Here is a 20,302-nt window from a genome sequence, read left to right as displayed (position 1 = left end):
CTCTGCTGAGAGATTTGTGCGGCGGGGGATATCGCATTCTTCTGCCTCTATAGTTTTGTAGTATGGCCGAGTATTCCTTGGGTGCTGGCGCGAGTTCTGTGGTCTCGTCAGATGCTCGGAAAGTAATGTATCCTCGACCTATCCTGTCGGCCTCTTGGTTCCCTGCCACCCCCGTGTGCCCCGGTACCCACACAATTTTGTGTGTGGTCTTGCTGTTTTCTTCTTTGTGTCGCGATCAAAAGTTCACTTCCACCTGCCAGGGTGGCTGGGTGGGCGCGCTGCCTATCCAGTGTGCGGAACGCACTCAACGATACAGACGCCAAGCCGCTTATGGTTGCCCGATACGCCATAGCTTTCGCTCTCTGACCAGGTTCAAGAGTAGTTGAACCGCACCTATTTTTTGTTTGTTTTATTATTGCGAAAGTATTACTTGGCTATGTCGACGATTTCGTGTCCGCAAACCGTGTCGGCAGCGATTTCTCCGTTCGTGCGAGAGTTAAGCAAAAAGGAATGATTGCATGTGATAGAGGATGATGTGAGAATGATGCACGTTAAAATTTGGTCGATGCGGAGTAATTACTTAATTAATTAAACCCAGAAATGTCACATAGGCGCCAAAATAGCATCGAACGTCGGTATAGTGCGAGGACGTGAAAACAGTACTAGACGGAGAAATTGCGGATAAAAAGCGCAACCACGTGACAGAGGATGATAAAATGTCGTTTTAAACCAAATTTGATTTATCTGAAATGATTAATTAATTAGAGGCGAGAAGGTCACTTAGACGTCGAAACAGCCCCGAACGTGCATATAGTGTGAGGACTTGAAAATAGCGGTATACGTCGAAATGGGAAGGAGTAAAAAGAGAGACAAACAGTCAAAATAGAGAGAAAGTGGCAAAAAGAGGCAAACCGTCTAAAATGAAGCAAATAGAGGGGACGAGTGTGAAGGAGGCATCAATGCTTTCTCATTCTCCCATTGCAGGTCGCCGCAGTGATCTCTAACGTTTTTTTTTTTTTTGCCACATTCAACTCTACCGTTGTGGTTCCCTATTCGAAAAATATCTTGATGCAATTTGTGCATCATTCTGTTCGTGTGAATTTATGCGAACGCGTGTCTTTGTGCATGCTTTGTAAACAGCCACTACCCCTACCTTTTATACTCTCCTGCTTCACGCGTTTCTTCTTTCTGGCAGAGAGGCTGAGCGTTGAATAACAGAACGAGCGAAGAAATAGAGACAAGCGCCTGTCCTGTCTTAGTCCCTTCGTCTTGCATTCCTACACTAAGGTGGTGGCGGTGAAAAAATTTATTTAAAAGGGACAGGCGGTATGTTTGGATCAACCCGTAAGGGAGCGATCCTTAAGCATCTCTGGCGGAATACCTTACCAAATAGCCAAAATCGCCACTTTGCCAAGATTTCTTCTTTCTCGCTACTAGTTTACTGTTTTCTTCCTATCTTCCTCTTTGCACTGGTGCTCTGCAGGTTCTAGCCATAGATAAGGCAGGTTGTCTCTACCTGCAGGCTCTACGTCCATTGGTTTAGTATATGGGATTTTAACGTCCCAAAGCGACTCAGGCTATGAGAGACGCCGTAGTGGAGGGCTCCGGAAATTTCGACCACCTGGGGTTCTTTAACGTGCACTGACATTGCACAGTACACGGGCCTCTAGAACTTCGCCTCCATAGAAATTCAGCCGCCACGGCCGGGATCGGACCCGCGTCTTTCGGGACAGCAGCCGAGCACCGTAACCACTGAGCCACCGCGGCGGCCCTATGTCCATTCTCCGGAGACAAGTTGCACTGTCACGTATCCGTTTTCGAAGCCCGATCTCGGCTTTTCTCGAGGAAAGCATAACTGAGCACGACGGAAGCCCGGGCCGCCGACGGCAATTCGCCTCCGCAGCGTCACCAGAAGGAAATTACGGGAGGTTTTTAATCCTTTCTTATATTGCTCTCTCGCATAATACTCGGGAAACAGTACTTTAAGGCTTACTCGAGTCATTGTAGTTTTTATTCTTCAAAAGTGTGAAAAGCCTGCTTCGATAGCTGCAATGAATCATGACTATGAATTTAACCATCGGGTGTAGTTTCGAGGTAGGCTTAGGACGTGGTTCGCACAGCTGAGCTCGCAGAAGAAACGAAGTCATGTCTACAGCTAATAAAAACCACAAAACAATCATCTTCACCCGATTTTCCAAGGATGTATCTGGCGCAATTTTAACGCGACGATTATCGTGTTATGTTAGTCTCCTGACATGCATTAACGTATTTATTTTTCTCCCTGTATGTAATTAGTTGATATCTGTTGGTTTAATCTTCAAGTAGTGTGTACGTGTAAAAAGTTTTATTTAGAATTTTGTGGAGTACTTAAGAAAAATGGTTATATGCACTTCAATTAGGATGATGGTTTGGTGGTTTGGTTTTGGGGGTTTAACGTCCCAAAGCGACTAAGGCTATGAGAGACGCCGTAGTGAAGGGCTCCGGAAATTTCGACCACCTGGGGTTCTTTAACGTGCACTGACATCGCACAGTACACGGGCCTCTAGAATTTCTCCTCCAAAGAAATTCTAGCCGCCGCGGCCGGGATCGAACCCGCGTCTTCTGGGTCAGCAGCCGAGCACCATAGCCACTGAGCCACCAAGGCGGCCAATTAGGATGACGTCCTATTTTTTCTTTGTAGTTGAAAAAAATAAAGGCATCGATAAAAATTAAAAACACGCACTAGGAACGAGCGTCCACTCTGTAAATCCCGCGTGTACCATCAGTAAGATGGACGCTACTCACAAGTCTGCGCAGCAGTTCGCTTTCAAGCATGTGAGCGGAGTATTGAGTTGTTTCCGGTAATTCAATCAGGCTAAGAAAAAGTCATTCAGAGTCCCGATACGTTTTCGGTAATTGTGCCATGCTGCATGTCCCATGTCGATGACAAATCTGAATTTTCTGATTTCGACTTTTTGTGGTATCTCTATAGTGGTGGAAAGGTTCACCACTATATTAAACTCAGCTTTAGTTCCAGATGTGAACAGCTCGGGCAGCTCTTCTAGAATATTGTCACGTTGTAGTGACGGCAATCCAGCAGTAAGAAAACAGCAACAAGCCTTGTAAACGAAGCTCTTTATTTGAGCTGACTTGCGCCCGCGAAAGAACTGAATAACTCGGCGGCGGCATAAGCAACAAGCGTGCTCGTCAGCGTCGAACTACGAATGCCCGCTGCTCGCGGCATCGTTCAATTTAAAGCCCGCAAGGAAACTTCGAGATAACAGGTCGAGATCATCTAGAGTAGTCTGGAAACACGTAGATGCAGCTGTTCATGGCTCTGAACAATCGAGATTAGTCCGGTCGCTTCTCGCATCCCGAACAAAAATGATAACACCCCTTTTCTGCGGCCTTGCGCGAACGAACGGACACTACAATGATACGTGGCAATATAGTGAATTAGATTAGATTGCATTTGCAGCGAGGCTCGTGCTACGAAAAACATTTCGCCTAAGACTAATAACATGCTATACTTGCTCATTTCTGAGTTATCACATTACTGGCAGGGCATGCAAAGCGAAGGAAAGATAACCGCTGGTCCTTGAGGGTAACGGATTGGATCCCAGGAGAAGGCAAGCGTAGCAGGGGCGGCAGAAAGTTAGATGGACGGATGAGATTAAGAAGTTTGAGGGGATACGGTGACCGCAGCTGGTAAAGGACAGGGTTAATTGGAGAGATATGGGGGAGGCATTTGCCTTGCAGTGGGCATTGTCAGGCTGATGATGATGATGGCCAGCATTTTTAGGGAGTTCGTTAAGTACAATGTCGTTATTCAAATTTACCTGTATTCGATTGATTTTTCTCATTTCCACAGGACAGCGTTAGTCTACAAAGCGAATAAGAGCCTGAAGCGCTGGGCACTTTGTCTCTTTTAGGTGCCATTCGCCTTTTGCTTAAAATTCTGTTCTGTATGAAAAAATTTGTGCAGGGCTGGCTCAACATATTCAATCAGTTAAGTTTGCGAAGCAAACCCCCATTGGCTATTTTCTTACAGGCGCGTAAAAAAAATTGTTTAAGGTGCCATAGTAGACATAGACCGCGACAGCGCAACACCAGGATTTGTCAGGTATGCACTGAAAAATAAGTACTCGCGAATAAGGGTATCAGATCTCTGTTTGGAAGATACACATTACGCTAGAAAAGCGGGAAAAGATATACTAGCGGTGGTGATACCTGTTAAATGACCATGTCAAAATGCGTTTTATTAAGGTCAGTGTTCAAAAATTTGTTATCAAGCTCAGTGCTTAAGCTCAGAAGTTTTTTTCCTGCGTTCGCTACCGAACACGAAATAGTACCCGCGCCGAGATATAAGTCGTGCTTAATTCGTCTGAGCAAATAAATCACAACTAGCTCTGGCGCTGAAAGAACAAACTTAAAATTCGGACGGACCACTCTCGAAATTTCGGTCTTTTGAATGCCAATGCAGGTTATGTCTAACTTGCCACATAGCGCTAAACAGACACGAACGCAGAGAGACAAACAGGACGGGCGCTAACTTGCAACGGAAGTTTTATTGCATGAAACCAGGCAGTATAAGCACTTTCTTAACAGAGAAGAAGAGATATAAAACCACTGAAATATAGGAAGCACTCAAACAGCGTTATCGTCGAACAACATTTGCGGATTAGCAGACATGAAATGCATTTCTTTGTCACATAAAAACTCTGAGGCAGCACTGACGCACGTATCTTCTTTTGACGAATGCATATTGAACGCCCTTATAATTTTCCTTGTAAGCTGATCATTGTGACAATCAACGACAAGAGAGATTTTAAAATCCGGATAACAGTCGGGACACTTCTTTGCTTTTCATCTTTTTTTTTGCGTTGATGTGGCCAGGAAGATTCCCTATGACACCATTCCTGACATCGTTGTTATGTTCTCGCAACCTATCATTGAAGCATCTGCCTGTGTGCCCTATGTATTTCCGGTCGCATTTGAAAAGAATAGAACAGATTACATTCTTTTCACATGTGACATATTGGTGCTTATGGTTCTTTTTATATTTTATGTTTTTTTTTATGACGAAGGTTCACACGATTGCACAAGTTTGATAATTTGTCAGGAGCGGAGAATATGAACTGTACTTTTGCAGGGCTCATTATCCTCTTGATATTGTGGGAAAGGATATGGCAATATGAAATAACCGTCACTTTTTGTTTGTTTATGTTTTAATTTTTTTGGAATAGGCTCACTAGGTTCGGCCTTTCCGAACTGAGATAGTGTATGCTTCAGAAACTTCTCAGCGACAGATACCAGAAGAGAAGGTGGGTAACCTGCTTCTTTTAGCCTGTTGCACTGATTAAGAAAACGACGCTGTACAATGTGTACAAGATTTTTTGAGCGCGTTGGAGAGGCATAGCTTAGCGATGGCACGTTTCCGTGTCTTAGAATGAGCCAAGTGCAACAAAAAGACCGTCTTTTTGCACCGTGGTTCATAGAACCAGCAGGTGTGACGTGCCTGGAGGTGCAGTTTTATGTCCAAAAATTGAATAGATGTCTTTAAGAACACTTACGCCTCTGACATATTTCCTTAGAATGTTTCAACCTAATGATTTAACTACGAACATTTTTTTTCACTTAGGACAGCCGGACTACGGCAGCCGCCGACGGCATATTAAAACTCACCTTCCTCCAGCGACGAGCCACAGAAAAGTAGAGGCCGACCAGGTAACCCAAGGCAGTGAGCACGCCGAACACGGCGCAGTCAGCAGCGTCGAGACTCTTCGGGACAGTCATGTTTTTCCTGCTCAGTGAGGTTGGCTGCATTGACATATAATTTCTTCTTATGCAAACGCATCCGATATCCTATCTTCGAAAGCGTATCCGCTACATCGTTACTGTTTTTAATTTGCTGCGTTTGCCATGTTCGTTTACCGCAAAGGATGATGCAAACAGGCAAGCAATGCGTACCAACCTTTGCCATATCTTCCTAAAGGAATTAACGACACATTTTGAGGCTACATTTCCTCGGTCTTTTCTAATGGCGTTTCGAATGCCTGGTGCCATTAACAATGAGATGCTTGCCCTGGGTTTGTTTGGGATAGGTGTATTGGTAGTTATCGTTTTTACATCTTAGAGGGCCTACCTGCCTGTTGGGTCTCCAGGTGCAGCGTGATTCTTTGTCCAGTCCCTCCCTGCTTTTGGTTCTCCGTTAATGCGCTTGTCACCAGTGAGGTTCTTGAAAGACCCTGTTTAGTAGGGGTTAACCAACCGCAGAGAGTCGATGTTACACGTTGCAGGACCGCTCAGGATCGCAATCGGTGCGGCAGCTTCGTCGCGTCAGGGCAGGTGCAGTCGTTATCAACTAGTGCCTGGCTGGTAGCAGTTCCAACTGCTCAAAATGAAAACCCGCCTTTATTTCCCCTCTTTTTTCCGCTTTTTAGAAAAGAGGAATGGAGCAAAAAATAATTCAGTGCTATGAAAGCAATGCTAGCAACTGCAGCTGGAACAGTGTACCTTCACGAACCGCGGAACGACGGGAAGCGGCAGCATTCAGGGATGGGCGCTTACTCAGTGACAGATGTTGCTTACACTACAGCCATGCCCCCCAGCGACAATATGAGGCCCATCCCGCACTCACTCTGTGCCAGATGTTATCGGGAGGGATACCGCTGTCAGGGGATCGCTCGAGACTCTCAAGCGCGTCACATTTTAAAAGTAATGGCACGTTGCAGTGACAGGGGATTAAATTATATGAGAGAGATTCATGTGATGACAACACAGTATCTTCAGTGTCCGGATTTTAAGGCTTCTCTTTGCGTTGAGTTGAGTTGAGTTGCTGTATGCTACAGGTGAGATTTCCTTTTGCGTTCTTCCGTAATTTTATTGGATTGTCTTTCCGCCCGATGGGGAGTTGTTATATCTGAAAGGTAAAACTGCTGAACATAAAGTTGGCGCCTTGAGAAGCGAGGACTGAAGACATCGATAATAGCCGCCTGTTACTTGCCCGTCTTTCCAGCAGCCGCAAGGTTAGTCTGCCGGTATAAATGTAGTGAAAAGCATGTTTCAAGGGTTATAGAATGAAGACAGACTGGGTCTTATTTTTCTTAAGCCTACCGCTCGCCTTTTATAATTTGCAATAATGTTTGGAGAGAGTGGTTTAAAAGGGCGCAATAGTACCGGAATTGTTTTGAATTTCTTTCATTCAATAGTTCGCATTGATTAATCATTATTATATTCCCTGTGGCGACTTAGAACTGTGAGGAATGAGAAGTGAAAACCACATAGGCATTACACCAATAACAGCACCCAAATCGCATCAGTACTCATATATGCTCGCCTAGGCAAAGTATGTTCCTGCTGCGTTCCTGTTCGAGTCTACATCGAATTCATTCACATGAACATTGTTAACTTTACACCCTAGAGCCTCAGGGAGAATGACAGTGCCTGCATCGATTTCCGAATTTATGCCATCGAATTTGAGTATGACGTGTTCAGTTGTTTCTACCGATCTACCGCACACAGCACGTGTGTCATCTTCTTCGTTAAATTTCTTTTCGTAGCTGCGCGTTCTAAGACACCCTGACCTAGTAGGACACTTCCTCTTGAGTTATCATAGAACGGTTTCCTCTTCATATTCCAATTTTTGCATGGTTTGGCACTCTGCATCTTTTCCATTGAAGTAATCCATTTTTTACCCCGTGTTTTTTTTTTACCTCTCGTTTAAAGCTCCTTATTTCCCCGTCCTTGTTTCTTGTATACCAGCTGGTTAGTTTCGCAGTTCTTTTCCGCCACTGTTAGCCAATGCTCTTTCCATATGTCACGACTCAGGAGAAATGCGAGGCACGTTCTCGAATCGAGGCAAATTGTGGTGGAGTTTGACGCCTAGCGTTAGCCGGTCTGTGTTTCAGCGTTGTGAATGAGGCAAAGCCGTGAATTCAGATAACAACAACAACAAAAACAACAGCAAAAACATAAAAAATATTTTCTCAGCTAAACGCAGATCGGCAAACCAAACACGTCGTTTAAATAATCAATGAATACGACATGATATCTACTAATAGATCACTATATACACGCATTTGCACTTTACTTTCGGGGTGCATGCAAATTGCACAAAAGCGATTCCAATTAGCCAACACAGTTGAATAATACAATGAAGCAAACTGAATGGAAGTTGAAAGAAGCATACGATGACTGGGGGGGGGGGGGGGGGGCATCGACAGTCCAATCAGATATGACACGGAGTGGTTCTCGAAGGCGCTGGTCCTACCGGAACAGCAAGCGGGTTCTCGAAGGAGATGCGGTGTCATAGGCGGCTTGGAATCCCGGGAGGGCTTGGCGGCGGCAGTATCCCCTGAGGACCGGGCTGAAGCGGGTAGCGGATGGGCCTCTTTTTATAAGATTCGTGGCGGACGCCGGACACCCTCGTGGATACTGTCGTTTGTTCACCAGTCACCTCACCCCTCAAATCTCGCGCACGTTCACACACACTTTGCCACTGCTTGACCGTGTTGTTAAGGCAGGGTGAAGGGCACTGTGGTCAGGGCCGTGGTTGGGGTCAACCTCGCCACCAAAAAATGTGCATCACAATCAAGCGAAAAAGGAGACAAGTATGCCCCGTACTTTCGTGGTGCAAGGGGTCACATTAAAGAAAAAAAAAGAAAAAATACAAACAGAAAAAACTTCGCGTACACTCTTCGCTGGTGATGGCCAGAGAAACCATGTAAGCTAATACCGCGGATTCAATGGTACTATATCCCAAGGCTTGATGAGGTGCTTACATAATTTTAGACTACACATGCAACCTACGTATGTTTAATTAAACTAGGCATTAAAAAGCATAAATACTGCCAAGTTTGTTACATGATAGAAGTATTAAAATACCTTAGCTGTAAACATGTTACCGGCTACTTTTCTCAGGGGTTTTTCATATAAAATTTTGCTCTCAGCTTCCCGTGCTTCCTGAAAAAATTGCGCAGAAACACGGAGACCAAGTAAAGACAAACAGAAGGACGAACGCTAGTCAAAAGTGAAGTTTTATTCCAAAAGCATGCACATATAAATAGGAAAAACAAAACAAACCACACCAAGCTATCATCAAGAACATCACATGCCACCCCCTGTATAACCGAGTGAGTGGCCAAAAAGCGGAACTCCCTATCAGAGAAGCGCACGGAAGTCTGTCTGATGCATATTTATCTCCGCTGATACGATGAAAGACTTCCATGAGCTCACGCACAAGTCGTTCCCTATGCCTGAACAGAATTGTTGTTTTGTCAAAGAGCGGTTTACATTGCATCTTCTTGTTATCGCTCGCATAACGAGTGCGGCAATGTTTTAGGAGGTTGTCAAGGGAATCTCCCCTGAGTAATCTTCGGTGTTCCCATAATCTTTCGCTGACGCATCTGCCGGTTTGGCCGATGTACACTGCACCACAGGATAGCTGCAACTTATACACAACTCCGCTGGCACAAGGAGCGAAAGGGGCTGCGTGTTTGATACTTCACTAATTTTTTCTTCCTTTCCTTCTGCCGCCTTCTTCCTTCCGGCTGCTCACCTGTGAACAGATTGATGCCAACTTTCTAGGGGCGGCAAACACTACAGGAACGTTGTAATGCCCTGCTAGGTTCTTAAGCCCATGCGCCAACTTTTGCACGTAGCTTGGTTTGGTTTGGTTTATTGGGTTTAACGTCCCAAAGCGACTGAGGCTATGAGAGACGCCGTAGTGGAGGGCTCCGGAAACTTCGACCACCTGGGGTTCTTTAACGTGCACTGACATCGCACAGTACACGGGCCTCTAGAATTTCTCCTCCAAAGAAATTCTAGCCGCCGCGGCCGGGATCGAACCCGCGTCTTTCGGGTCAGTTTTGCACGTAGCGTATAACGGCGACCCTTCGCCGGTTTGTCTCCCTGAGTTTGGACCTCGACCCTGCCTTGATCCACCTTGACAACCTCCCGCAAGCTTCCACGATTGTTTGCTGAGGGTACCCACTCTCTTCCAGTCTTTACAACTGAGACACAACATTTTCATTGATGACATGTGTATGCTTTTGGAATAAAACTTCAGTTGTGAGTAGCGCTCGTCCTTGTGTTCGTCTCTGCTCAGTCCTCGTGTTTTTGTAATTTTTTCAGTATACACATATCAACCAACTAGCCCAACTTTCTGCTTTCCCGTGCTTCGAAAGATGCTCAGCACATACCCCTTGTACTGCTTCGTTCGTGCTTTTGCTGTGAGCACCTGGTGCTAATCTTCCAAAAGCTCTGTGATTAATTTGTAGTCTCGACTGAATCTCTCTTCTTAGGCACAAAACTACATTCGCGAAAGTAAGCCCTGGCACCGGTATCAATGCGAAAGCACTCATACGCTCACCAACATCGACCATGAATCTTGTCACTACCATGCGTACGTTCGTTCTTGTGCTGTCTTCTAGCAACAGCAGCGCCACGTTAAGTGAAATAGGGGATTGGTTTGGTTTGGGGGGGTTTAACGTCCCAAAGCGACTAAGGCTATGAGGGACGCCGTAGTGAAAGACTCCGGAAATTTCGACCACCTGCGGCTCTTTAACGTGTACTGGCAAATAAAGGATAAAAACACATAGTAACCTCCAATTTGGCGCGGCCGACTCCGAATTTGCACATGCCCTACACGATTGCAACCTCGAAGTATGGTCCGGGCCATTGCTAAAATTTGGCCGCGGGCCGCCGCTGAAATTCGAACTTGGCCGATTTGCAACAAAATAGATGTCCAACCATAATTCACCGTGGCCGACACGATCTGGCCCGGGTCATTTCCAAAATTTTGCCCGGGCCACCCCAGAAATTTGACGTTGGCCGATTTGGACTACACAAAATCAAGTAAAGACAAAAGCCAGCGCTTTCGCACTACAATAGGTTTAACCAAGTTGAATGTGACATATTTTTCTTTCCAAATAACTCCCAGTGCTTTCTACTAATTGTACCCACATAATGTCTCATGTTTCATTATCGCGAATTTTTTCGCGCTGCCTATATACCTAAGTCTATTCATGCCTTTGCATGTATGTCCTTCTGTTACCCATACCCCAAGATATTTGTAATGTGCCAGTGTTAATATCTCATGGCCTTATAGTATCTGATCAGTGCAATCGTTGGAAATCATCAGACATCACCAAATTGCACTAAAAGTAATGCCCCGAGCGTCTCCTTCGTCTTCACAAGAAATAACCAGAGCACGGAAATCTTCGTGGCTATCTGCTAATAATATAATATCGTCCGCATACGTACGTCCATGTACGTCCACGTTGACAGCCAGTTTTCAGATGCTATTCCTTTCTCATCTGGTGTGGCCCAGGTATCAATTCCGGGACCCGTTCTATTTTTATTATATTGTTACGGGCTTGAAGAAACGCAGGAAGAGCAAGGCGGAGAACGAAAGCAGACGAAGTTGAGAGTGTTCTGCCCGTTGGACGCTGATCCCCGCTCGCCGATTCAACCGCTCCCCGCTGGCCTGTTGAACCAGATAGAACACCCCGGCTGTGGGATTACAGCCGTAAGTGTTACGGGCTTGAAGAAACGCTGAAGTTTCTTGCGAACGATCTGGCGGATCGTCGTTGAGAGATCCGTAAAGCGCTCTTCGACGCTGGCCACAGCTGGAACGTTTGCCAGCCGCCCAAATTTGGGCGTAATACGACGAGTCTTCAATGTCTCGAATATGCGGACGTGCCGAATGACGTCTGAGGCGGCTCCCAGGTCATCTGTCGCGATCAGAAAAGTGTACGCATCTTCTGCAATGCCCTTCAGAAGATGTCCTACTTTATCGTACTTGGTCGTATTAGCATCAATGACATAGCAAATGTTATTGATTCTGAGGTTAATATTCAAATTTTTACAGAGGGTTGTGTTCTCAACACAATGGTTACCTCCTCAGCTGATCGAATAAAATTAAACAATATGTATGTAAAACCTCGAAGTGGTGTACAGATTGAGGTGGGTAAGTTTCTTGATATTGATAAGTGTCTGGTACTCTGAACATGTGAAAAAAAAAAACTGCTCTGAAACATCCATACTCTATAGCTGGAGTACTACTCAGAGAATTAGCAGTTGCAAAACATCCTGGAATTGGAGCCAGCGATACCTTGAACTGGAATACGCATATTAGAATAATGGAACGTTGGGCGAGTTGGATTGAACTATACATCGCAGCGCTAAACAACGAAGGTTTGTTCACGCGAAAAAAGAAATATAGCCAAACAAGAATACAGGAAAAAAAACAAAGGCGAGCTCACTCAAGACTATCTAATATGGGAATTTCGCTCTCTTGTAGTGCGATAGAGGCAGTGCTGACGCATGTGTCACCGGCCTTACGAAAGCAAAATGCATTTACTATCTCCCTAACGGTTCTGTTCTTGTGACGGAAGATGGTATCACTTTCTTCTAATATTGGATGACATTTGTGGTTTTTGCAGTGCAAGCTGAAGTTGCTGGGCTGGCTCACCTGCTTGAGATCGCTCATTTAAGCAACGGCCCGTTTGACCGATATAGCTGCTACCACAGGAGATGGGAATCTTCTAAACTGTGCTCATTGCGCATGGCATGAGGGGTGACTGATGAGTAATCTCGAAGTAGTCATTTTTCAATTCTCCGCCTTCCTTGAGGCGACGAATAGACTGGCAGATGGTGCCGAGCTTCCTTCCCGTCGAAAAGACGACGTTGACGTCATAGTTGACACGTACTTTCTTGAGGCGATTCGAAGCGCAGTGAACATAAGGATTGACTGCAAGATTTTTCCTTTCTAACACACCTTTCTGCTGGCCAGGGTTATTTACACTTTTCTTGGGCCTACCTGTCAACCTTTCGCATAGGCGTCCTATCGTGACATCGAGGTAACCGGCTTCTTTTCGCCTGGCTATCTGGCCAAGAAAACTTTCTTCAGTCAGGTGGTGGGATGATTTTGAAAGAACAGATCTAGCGAAGAAAGTGTAATACCATCTTTAACCAATTTCGAGTGTGCTGAGGCAAAGATCAGCAAGGCTTTTGCCGTACGCGAAGCATGCATCCTACATACGTGGTCCTTAGTCATCTTGGTGTTAACGTCAAGATACAGGATTTGTTCGTTCTCCGGTTCTTCGGCTCTGAATTCTAGCTCTTGATCGCACTCCTCAAAACTCTGCAAAACCTTTCCTACACCATATTTCCCAAGTCCAGAGTTCATGCAAATCAAGTAATCATCTGCGCACCGGTAACAGGCTATCACTTTTTCACCTAGTAGAGACAACTTCATTATTTGGTCCACCATACTCAAAAAAATATCGCTCAAAACTGGCACAACTCTCGAGCCTGTGCAGATCCCCGATTTCTGCGAAAACACCCCGTCTTTCCATTTATTTTTCGTCATCTTCCATCTTCCGTGACAAGAACACAGCAGTCAGGGATATAGTAGAGGCATTTTGCATTCATAAGGCCGACGGCACATGCGCCAGCACTCTATCGCACTACTCGAGAGCGACATTCATATATTAGGTAGTATTGTGTGAGCTTGCATTTGTTTCTTTTTCCTGCATGCCTGTTTGCATATATTTCATTTTTCGCGTGAATAAACCCTCAGTTTAGAAATAGCGCCTATCATGTCCTCTTCTTTCTTGTCTTCGTTTAGCGCTACGATGCATACGCATATTGACAATGTTTACACCAGTGCTCTTAAGTCCCTGCAGTGTTTGAGACATAAATTGCCGAAAGCCCTGATGGAGGTGAAGTTGGCAGCATATAAGACTTTCGTGCAGCCTCGTCTTGAGTGTGCATCCTAGTTATGGGACCCATTCACTGCAAATAACGTCGCAAAACTTGAAAAGAGTGCAAAGAATGGCAGCTTGATTTATTTGTAATAGGAATAAAAGAACTGACAGCGTAACGTCAATTATTAACTTTCTTGGCTTAGAATCGTTCCAGACAAGAAGCGCAGAAGCTGGGCTGGAACTGCTATATTTATATATAATAATGTAATAAAATAAATACTTCTGAGTACGTTACGCTTGTTTCTTGTGCAAGTACAATAACGGAAAATAGAACAATAATGAACAAATGATTAAAAAATATCGAGCATATAGTAACACATTTAAATTCTCGTTTCTTGACAAAACAATTAGCCATTGAAATAAATTGCCAAAACGTGTTGTGGATAGCCCGAATGTGGAAATGTTAATTGCTAACCTGAAAGCCTGGCGTGTGCGGTCTTTTTGTTGTATTCATGTCATGCGTTTTTCACTGTACGTAGTTCATGCATTATGTGCTTGATTATTATGATATTTTCTTGCTATTCTGTGCTCACCCCTTTGGAGTCAGGCGACTCCACAGTATTGATAAATATATATACACCCCATCCACTGCAGTGCAAGAGAGTGTAAGTGACTGGTCACATTGACTTCCAATACCACAACACCAGCTTGCTTAACTCGTGCGCTTTAATCGGAGGTGCACGAAACCGAAAAGTGAGAACGATAGAATACATATCAATGGAAAAACAAAATCTGGAAAAGAGGAAGTATGCTGCACAGCTAAAAGCGAAAGCTTGGATAACGCTTATGTCCTGGCGTCATTCTGCTTGGCAGGAATCACAGCCCTCTAGGCTAGAACCTGTCATTAGCGCGAACGAAGAAATAACGCCTATGTGAGTGTTCACATGCCCTATGTGTTCACATGCCCAGTTGGCTTTCTCCGTCAAGAGCCTTTTCTCCGCATTAAAACAATTTTTCTTCCAGGATGCTGCGCTTTAACGCAAGAGCGTCGAGCTCGTGAGGCGGAAAAGCCGGCGTCGTGCTCCGTCGCGTCGTTCGTGCCTGAAAAATCCCGGAGATACCATTGGCGGAGGCCTTGCGCAGCTGCTCCTTCAACATATATGAAACCGACAAGGCGAAGCTTAAGCCTCCTCCAAGTTTTTGCGCAATAGCGTAAGGAGCTCGTTCTGCTGAAAAACCGGCGTCGTCCGTCGCATCACATAGGAAGTTCTCAGCGAATGAGTGTAAATTCTACGCAGCGCCGTTAGACGACGGCTCTGATCGTACCGAAATTCAGCGATCCCGTGTTTAAGGTGACGATGATCATTACTGGGCCCCTCTCCATGGCTTCTAAAAGAGGACCAGTGGGACCGTAGCATGCGGTGGTAGTGGGTGAGCAATATCAGGATATTTCTTTTGAGATACAGAGGTTTTTAGGCGGCACTGTTTGCCAAAGGTTTTGGTGAAGTCCTGGTCTTGTAATTTTGTAATAAATGACTGAAATCGCCTAATCATTTCGAGGTGATCTTCATCTCCAGAGTACACAAAGCTTGTTTATACAGACCGATAACATCTCTGGCTGCTAAGTGAAGTATTTAGTGAAACTGTGTATTTCTTTTTTTGAGCAGAAAGTGGCCTGGATATGCTAAACGACGACATATACGTTGGTGATACTGTGGAATTTGTGGGTGCTGGTTCTATAACAAAATGCTTAGTATAAAAAAATACCCCGAACATCTGGTGCGCAAGACGTAGCAATTTACACTAAAACTAAAAAGATTTAGGTCGGGAAAGAAAACTAAAAAAAAAGTTCTACAGTCGTCTTAAGATGATGGTGTCCTTTTCCAGAGCTCTGTGCAAAGCGTAACCTTCTTGGAATAACACGGTAGCCTTCAGGCGGTGTTATATTTTTAATATCGCGGGGACAGAGTTTAACTTGAAAACGCATGCCATTTCTGACTAGGTCGTTGCAACCTTCAAATTAATTTTCTTAGATGCAGAAGGTCGACGAAAAAGCATTAGGAAATTGTGTGCAGCTCCAAAAGCTCGAGAGCAAGGAGGTCATTTCGAAAGGTGGTACTTAGATAGGTTTAATAATACCGGATAGGTTCAATACCCTGCTACGCCGCATTTTGAAGGTCTTCATTTGCGTAGGCACCTTGTATTTATAGAAAATGTTTAGCTGTGCACGTTAGATTGCTTAAAAGGATAGAAATAAAAGGTCATTGCTGCCTGTGGGTGATCTTTGGAAAGAAATTTCGCAGTTTGAGGCGGCTATAAAAATTGTCAAGCGACCGTCATTAGGCAGGCTGCAACGCATCCTGTTGAGGCAACATGCTCGCTCTACTGCTCCTGGGAGTTGTGGCACTGAACGGTAAGAAACGAGCAGCTTTCATCTTTTTATATGGTCATTTGCTTGATGATACGTAAGTTCCACACCACTTTCCTCCTGGCTGTCGTACCATATCGTTCTGCCACCTGGCGGTGCGGGCTGGACTCATTATGTGCATTTTGATTGCCCATTCTAACCTATGCCAGACGTGCCAGTAAGGGATATATTGAATGTTGCACTAAGGAACTGATGAAGACGCGCTTTAAGTGTTGGTTGCTATAGCAGAAATATCTTCGTTACTCTGATTTATTATCCGCTCTACGAGCCCGCTTAACACAGGCTTTATTGATGTGGCTGTGCTCACTACGATTTCCTAGGTATCTTCGCGGTATTTTAGTTCTAAGGGGGATCCTTAACTTGAAGATCACTTATGCCCCGGAAGCTTACCGAAAAATGACCAACTTTGGAGCCATTGCAAACGCTGTCTAGTTTTATGGTATAAAGAGCGCATGTTTCGTTTTTCTTGTCTACTACTGTGCACGTTTGACGAATTCCACACGGTACGAATTGCATAAGGATGCGTTGAATGTAGTGTTTCTTCTAGTCAATTTTATGTGTAGGTATAAAACGCACTGTAGGGCTGGTGTAGCGCATTCTAGGCTGGTTTGTGTAGCTGGTGGAAGCTAAAACTTGGTTTTCGCCTGGATCCTTGTCTGCAGAAGCTGCCCCCCTCGTTCTCCTGTTTATATCCTTCGAGCTGGGCAAGGCATGAGCTCTCATTGGCTGCTATCGCTGCTTCAGGAACCTCCGACATGAGTCTCATTTTTACGCTGTACAGTGCACTTTGCTACTTCCATCGCTTGTGGGGCCTTACCAGTTTGAAGGTTTATTAAAAGGAAATACAAATGAGTTATAAGTTTCATAAAAAAGTTAGTACAGTAGGAGGTGCCAAAGTAAAACTGTCTGGAGGACCTCCCATCAGTTATACATAAGCAATGTGCACACGTTTGACAGAGGAGCTGGAACAGAAGTATAGAGTCAAGTTAAAACCTATTAGTATAATTTACGGCAATGAATAAGTTATACAATAGTTAGCGGGCATAATTAAAAAAAAGGCGTAAAACAGCAAAGCATAAGAGCATGTAAAAGAACACAAAAGACATCAGATAACAATGGGCAATGAATAAATGCAGATATTATAAAACAGAAGTGGAGGCAAAGAAAAGAACAGAAAAAGATATTCCAGATGAGCAACACATGACCGTTTGCTGTCGGAGTGGGGAACAGAAAATGAGATTAAGGCAACCTTATGTATCGCGTGAAGCTCGATGCGTTGATAATAGATGTTTTTTAGTAAAATGTAGAAAGCGGGCTGCGAACGTGCGGTTTTTACTGCTAGTGGTAATGAATTGCAGCTTTTATGGCGGAGAAAAAAGCAGTTTGTTTTCCATAATTTGTGATCACTTTTGCTAGAAGCATATTCTTTTGTTCAGAGAATCTAATGTTATTGCTCCACGTATAGTCAGGTTGTCTTGTTCGCGCTGTTCACAGCGCTCAGCGTCGATGGTATACTATTGTTGTTTTATGCGCTGTACCGCTTCCTTTCTCTGCTTCGGCCTCAGCTATGTGCTGAGCCATTTTAGCCGCCTTGTCACCTTTGTCAGCAACACCATCAAGCTGCCGCTGGCGACATTGGCAAGCGTTGCTATGTGATGATTCATTCGGCTCTATTGCAGAGTCACGGCGGCAGCATAACTGGAGTCGGCCAACTACAGTCACAAAAGGGAGTAAACTGCCCTGTAGCGCACTGCCCTTTATAAAAGGGAGTTCGGTAGCGGACAGCTTTCTTCTGTTTTACTCCTTTCTGCTTAATAGTGTAGAAGTGCAGAACGAAAAGATGAAAGATTACGAAGGAGGCGATTTTGGCAGTCGATAAAAAATGGCAGTGGCTTAGCTCAGCTATGCCAGGATGTACGTAGCGAGAGGTACAGGTTTAACTTGGTTACACCCTATTGTTTAGCTTTGGTTTCTCCCCCCGGTTACGTGATCTAATCACGTGATCGGTTACACGGCGGGCCTTCACGTCGTCCTCCGTCACCGCATCGCGTTCCGGCGAGGCCAGGGCACGCCGCTCCGCGTCCCGACGCCGTCTCTTGCCCAGGCGCTCCTCTCTCTGCTCCGGCGTCTCAGCCTCTCGCTTGGCCTTGCACCGTTTGTTGTTCCCGTTCTCGGCGGCCAGCCGCCAGGCCGCAACCTCGGGGTCAGGCGAGTTGAGATTCTCCGGTCTCCAGCGCCGCTGGGCAGCGGCCCGACTCTTCTTCTCCATGGCAAACGGCTATACACCGCGGTTGTTGTTGTTGTTGTGACTGAGAGAAGGATGAAAAGGAAATTGCACGGGCCTGCCTACTGGCTCGAGCCAAGCCACCACCGCTGCCACATGCAGATAGAAGAGAGTTAAGAGATCAGAGGAAAGAAAAAAAGGAAAGAAAAGACGCGCGCCGCAGCAACAACTTCGTCCGCCGGAGCAGACGCTGCTGAAAAAACAGATAAGCGTGGTAACCGCGGTGATACCGCGGTTGTATCACCCTGCATTTATACGGTGACGCAGCCTCCTTGAGCGTGCGCAGTAGCGCGCGCCGTGCATGCGCACATCTGGCGAGGTGGCGGCGCGTGTAGTGACGTCACTCGGCTCCTCGCGCATGCGCACAGCTGGCGAAGCGAAGCGGTCGGAGCGACGGCGAGGGGCGCGCCAGCTGCGCGCTATGACGTCACTGGGTTCCTAGCGTATGCGCAGAACTGTGGAGGTACGCGAAACGGCGAAACTGTGGCCAGTTTAGCTCTTGCTACAAAACTCGAATGCTTTGCAATCTAGCTTTTCGCATCTTAGGGGCTGTTAAGTCGGCGGGAGACGTTATGATCGATCGAAATGCCCAGCCGCAACGCTGGACGACGTCTTGGCGCAAAGGGTCGTACGCTTTTGTGAATGGAGTGTATGCGGTGCAGGAACAGCTTCCTGACGGGTTATACCCTCTAGATGCGTGTGGCTGCCTCAACATATTTTTCTGTACTTAATCGCTCTAAATGGAGGTATGCGGCAGGGTGGTACAATGCGACCCAGTTATGTGAGGCGTGAGCCGCTTCATGCAAGAAGTACATTTCTATCCAATAAAGAGAAAGGCATCCGTACAAGGAATAGCTATGTTTTCGGAAGCGCAGATAAGAATTACGCTAGGGGCTGTAATATGATAGAAGATGGAATGAGGAGAAGCTTAGGCACCTGGGTTCCGCTGGTGTCATCCGTATTTTGCCTGATAACCTTTCATCATCTCTAAGCGTTGATCGCCATGTGTTGCGAGGTACGGGCTGTGGACTTGGTGAAGGCTGGGAAATGGGTCTTTATTAAAAGAATTTGACCCAAAAGAAAAGAGAGCCCCAGGCCCTTGGAAGGTACAGACTGGCTCCCCGAGCCGCTGCTCTCTTCCGCTGCTGGAGGAAGACTCTTCTCGTTGATTCCCGTGCGTTCACTGCTGCTCCCTCTATTTCCCGCTCCTGTTGCTCTGACGCTACCCGTTGCTCTTCTATTCTTTTCCGTTCATTTTCCTTCTGCACTCGGCATATCTTTTCCCAAGCCTCCGTTATCTCGTCCTCTTCAAACTCCCCCTCTTCAATTTTATGGCGAATCTTTGGCTTCCGCGTACGTTGGTTTACTTCTAAACCAAGTTCAGCTGCCAAGAGCAGCAATTCGTCTTTACTCAAGTTCTTTAAATCCATGGTTGGCGAGAGCCGACTACAAAATCTGCAAACTAATCACACACACAGTGGTGAATAAATGCAGTCGATTGCTCAGATAGAACCCAGTTCTAAATCGTCTGGCAATACGTAGTCGCTTCAGCACTCACCAAACCAGGAGCCCTCGATGGCCACCGTGACTTCCGAAGTCCGGAACTGCCAAGTCCGGTGATCCCAGATCGTCGAGGTTGCCTTTGAACGGTTGTTTTTACGCCAAGGCTTCACGCTGCGCTGCGACGAAGGTGACTCCCTGAGCCACGTAGCGGAGCTCCGTTGTTCCCGGATCCTCGAAGACGCTCTCTCGTCAGCAGGCGTCCACCAGCCTTGTCCTTATCCCGCCGCCAAAGAAGCTACACCATCATTCAGCCTGGTCGATCCCAAATCGTCGAGGTTGCCTTTAAGCGATTGTCTTCTCGCCTGGCCTTCACGCTGCGATGCGACAAAGGTGACT

At 45.8% G+C, this 20,302-nt stretch overlaps 1 protein-coding gene across 1 annotated transcript in view; it reads right to left on the bottom strand.

Moving 5' to 3' along the window:
• Positions 1-5,775, bottom strand: part of LOC149346985 (sodium-coupled monocarboxylate transporter 1-like) — a 35,523-nt gene extending 29,748 nt beyond the window's left edge. The window contains exon 1 of the mRNA XM_089541456.1: positions 5,665-5,775. Within this exon, the coding sequence (XP_089397582.1) occupies positions 5,665-5,775 (111 nt within the window). The remainder of the gene's footprint in view (positions 1-5,664) is intronic.
• Between the last annotated feature and the right edge of the window lie 14,527 nt (positions 5,776-20,302).

This window comes from Amblyomma mixtum, chromosome 4 (genome assembly GCF_055824585.1).
Source record: "Amblyomma mixtum isolate Tamu chromosome 4, ASM5582458v1, whole genome shotgun sequence".
Classification (NCBI taxonomy): domain Eukaryota; kingdom Metazoa; phylum Arthropoda; class Arachnida; order Ixodida; family Ixodidae; genus Amblyomma; species Amblyomma mixtum.
Note: the sequence above shows the minus strand (reverse complement) of the source record. Positions and strands in the feature narration are given on the sequence as shown.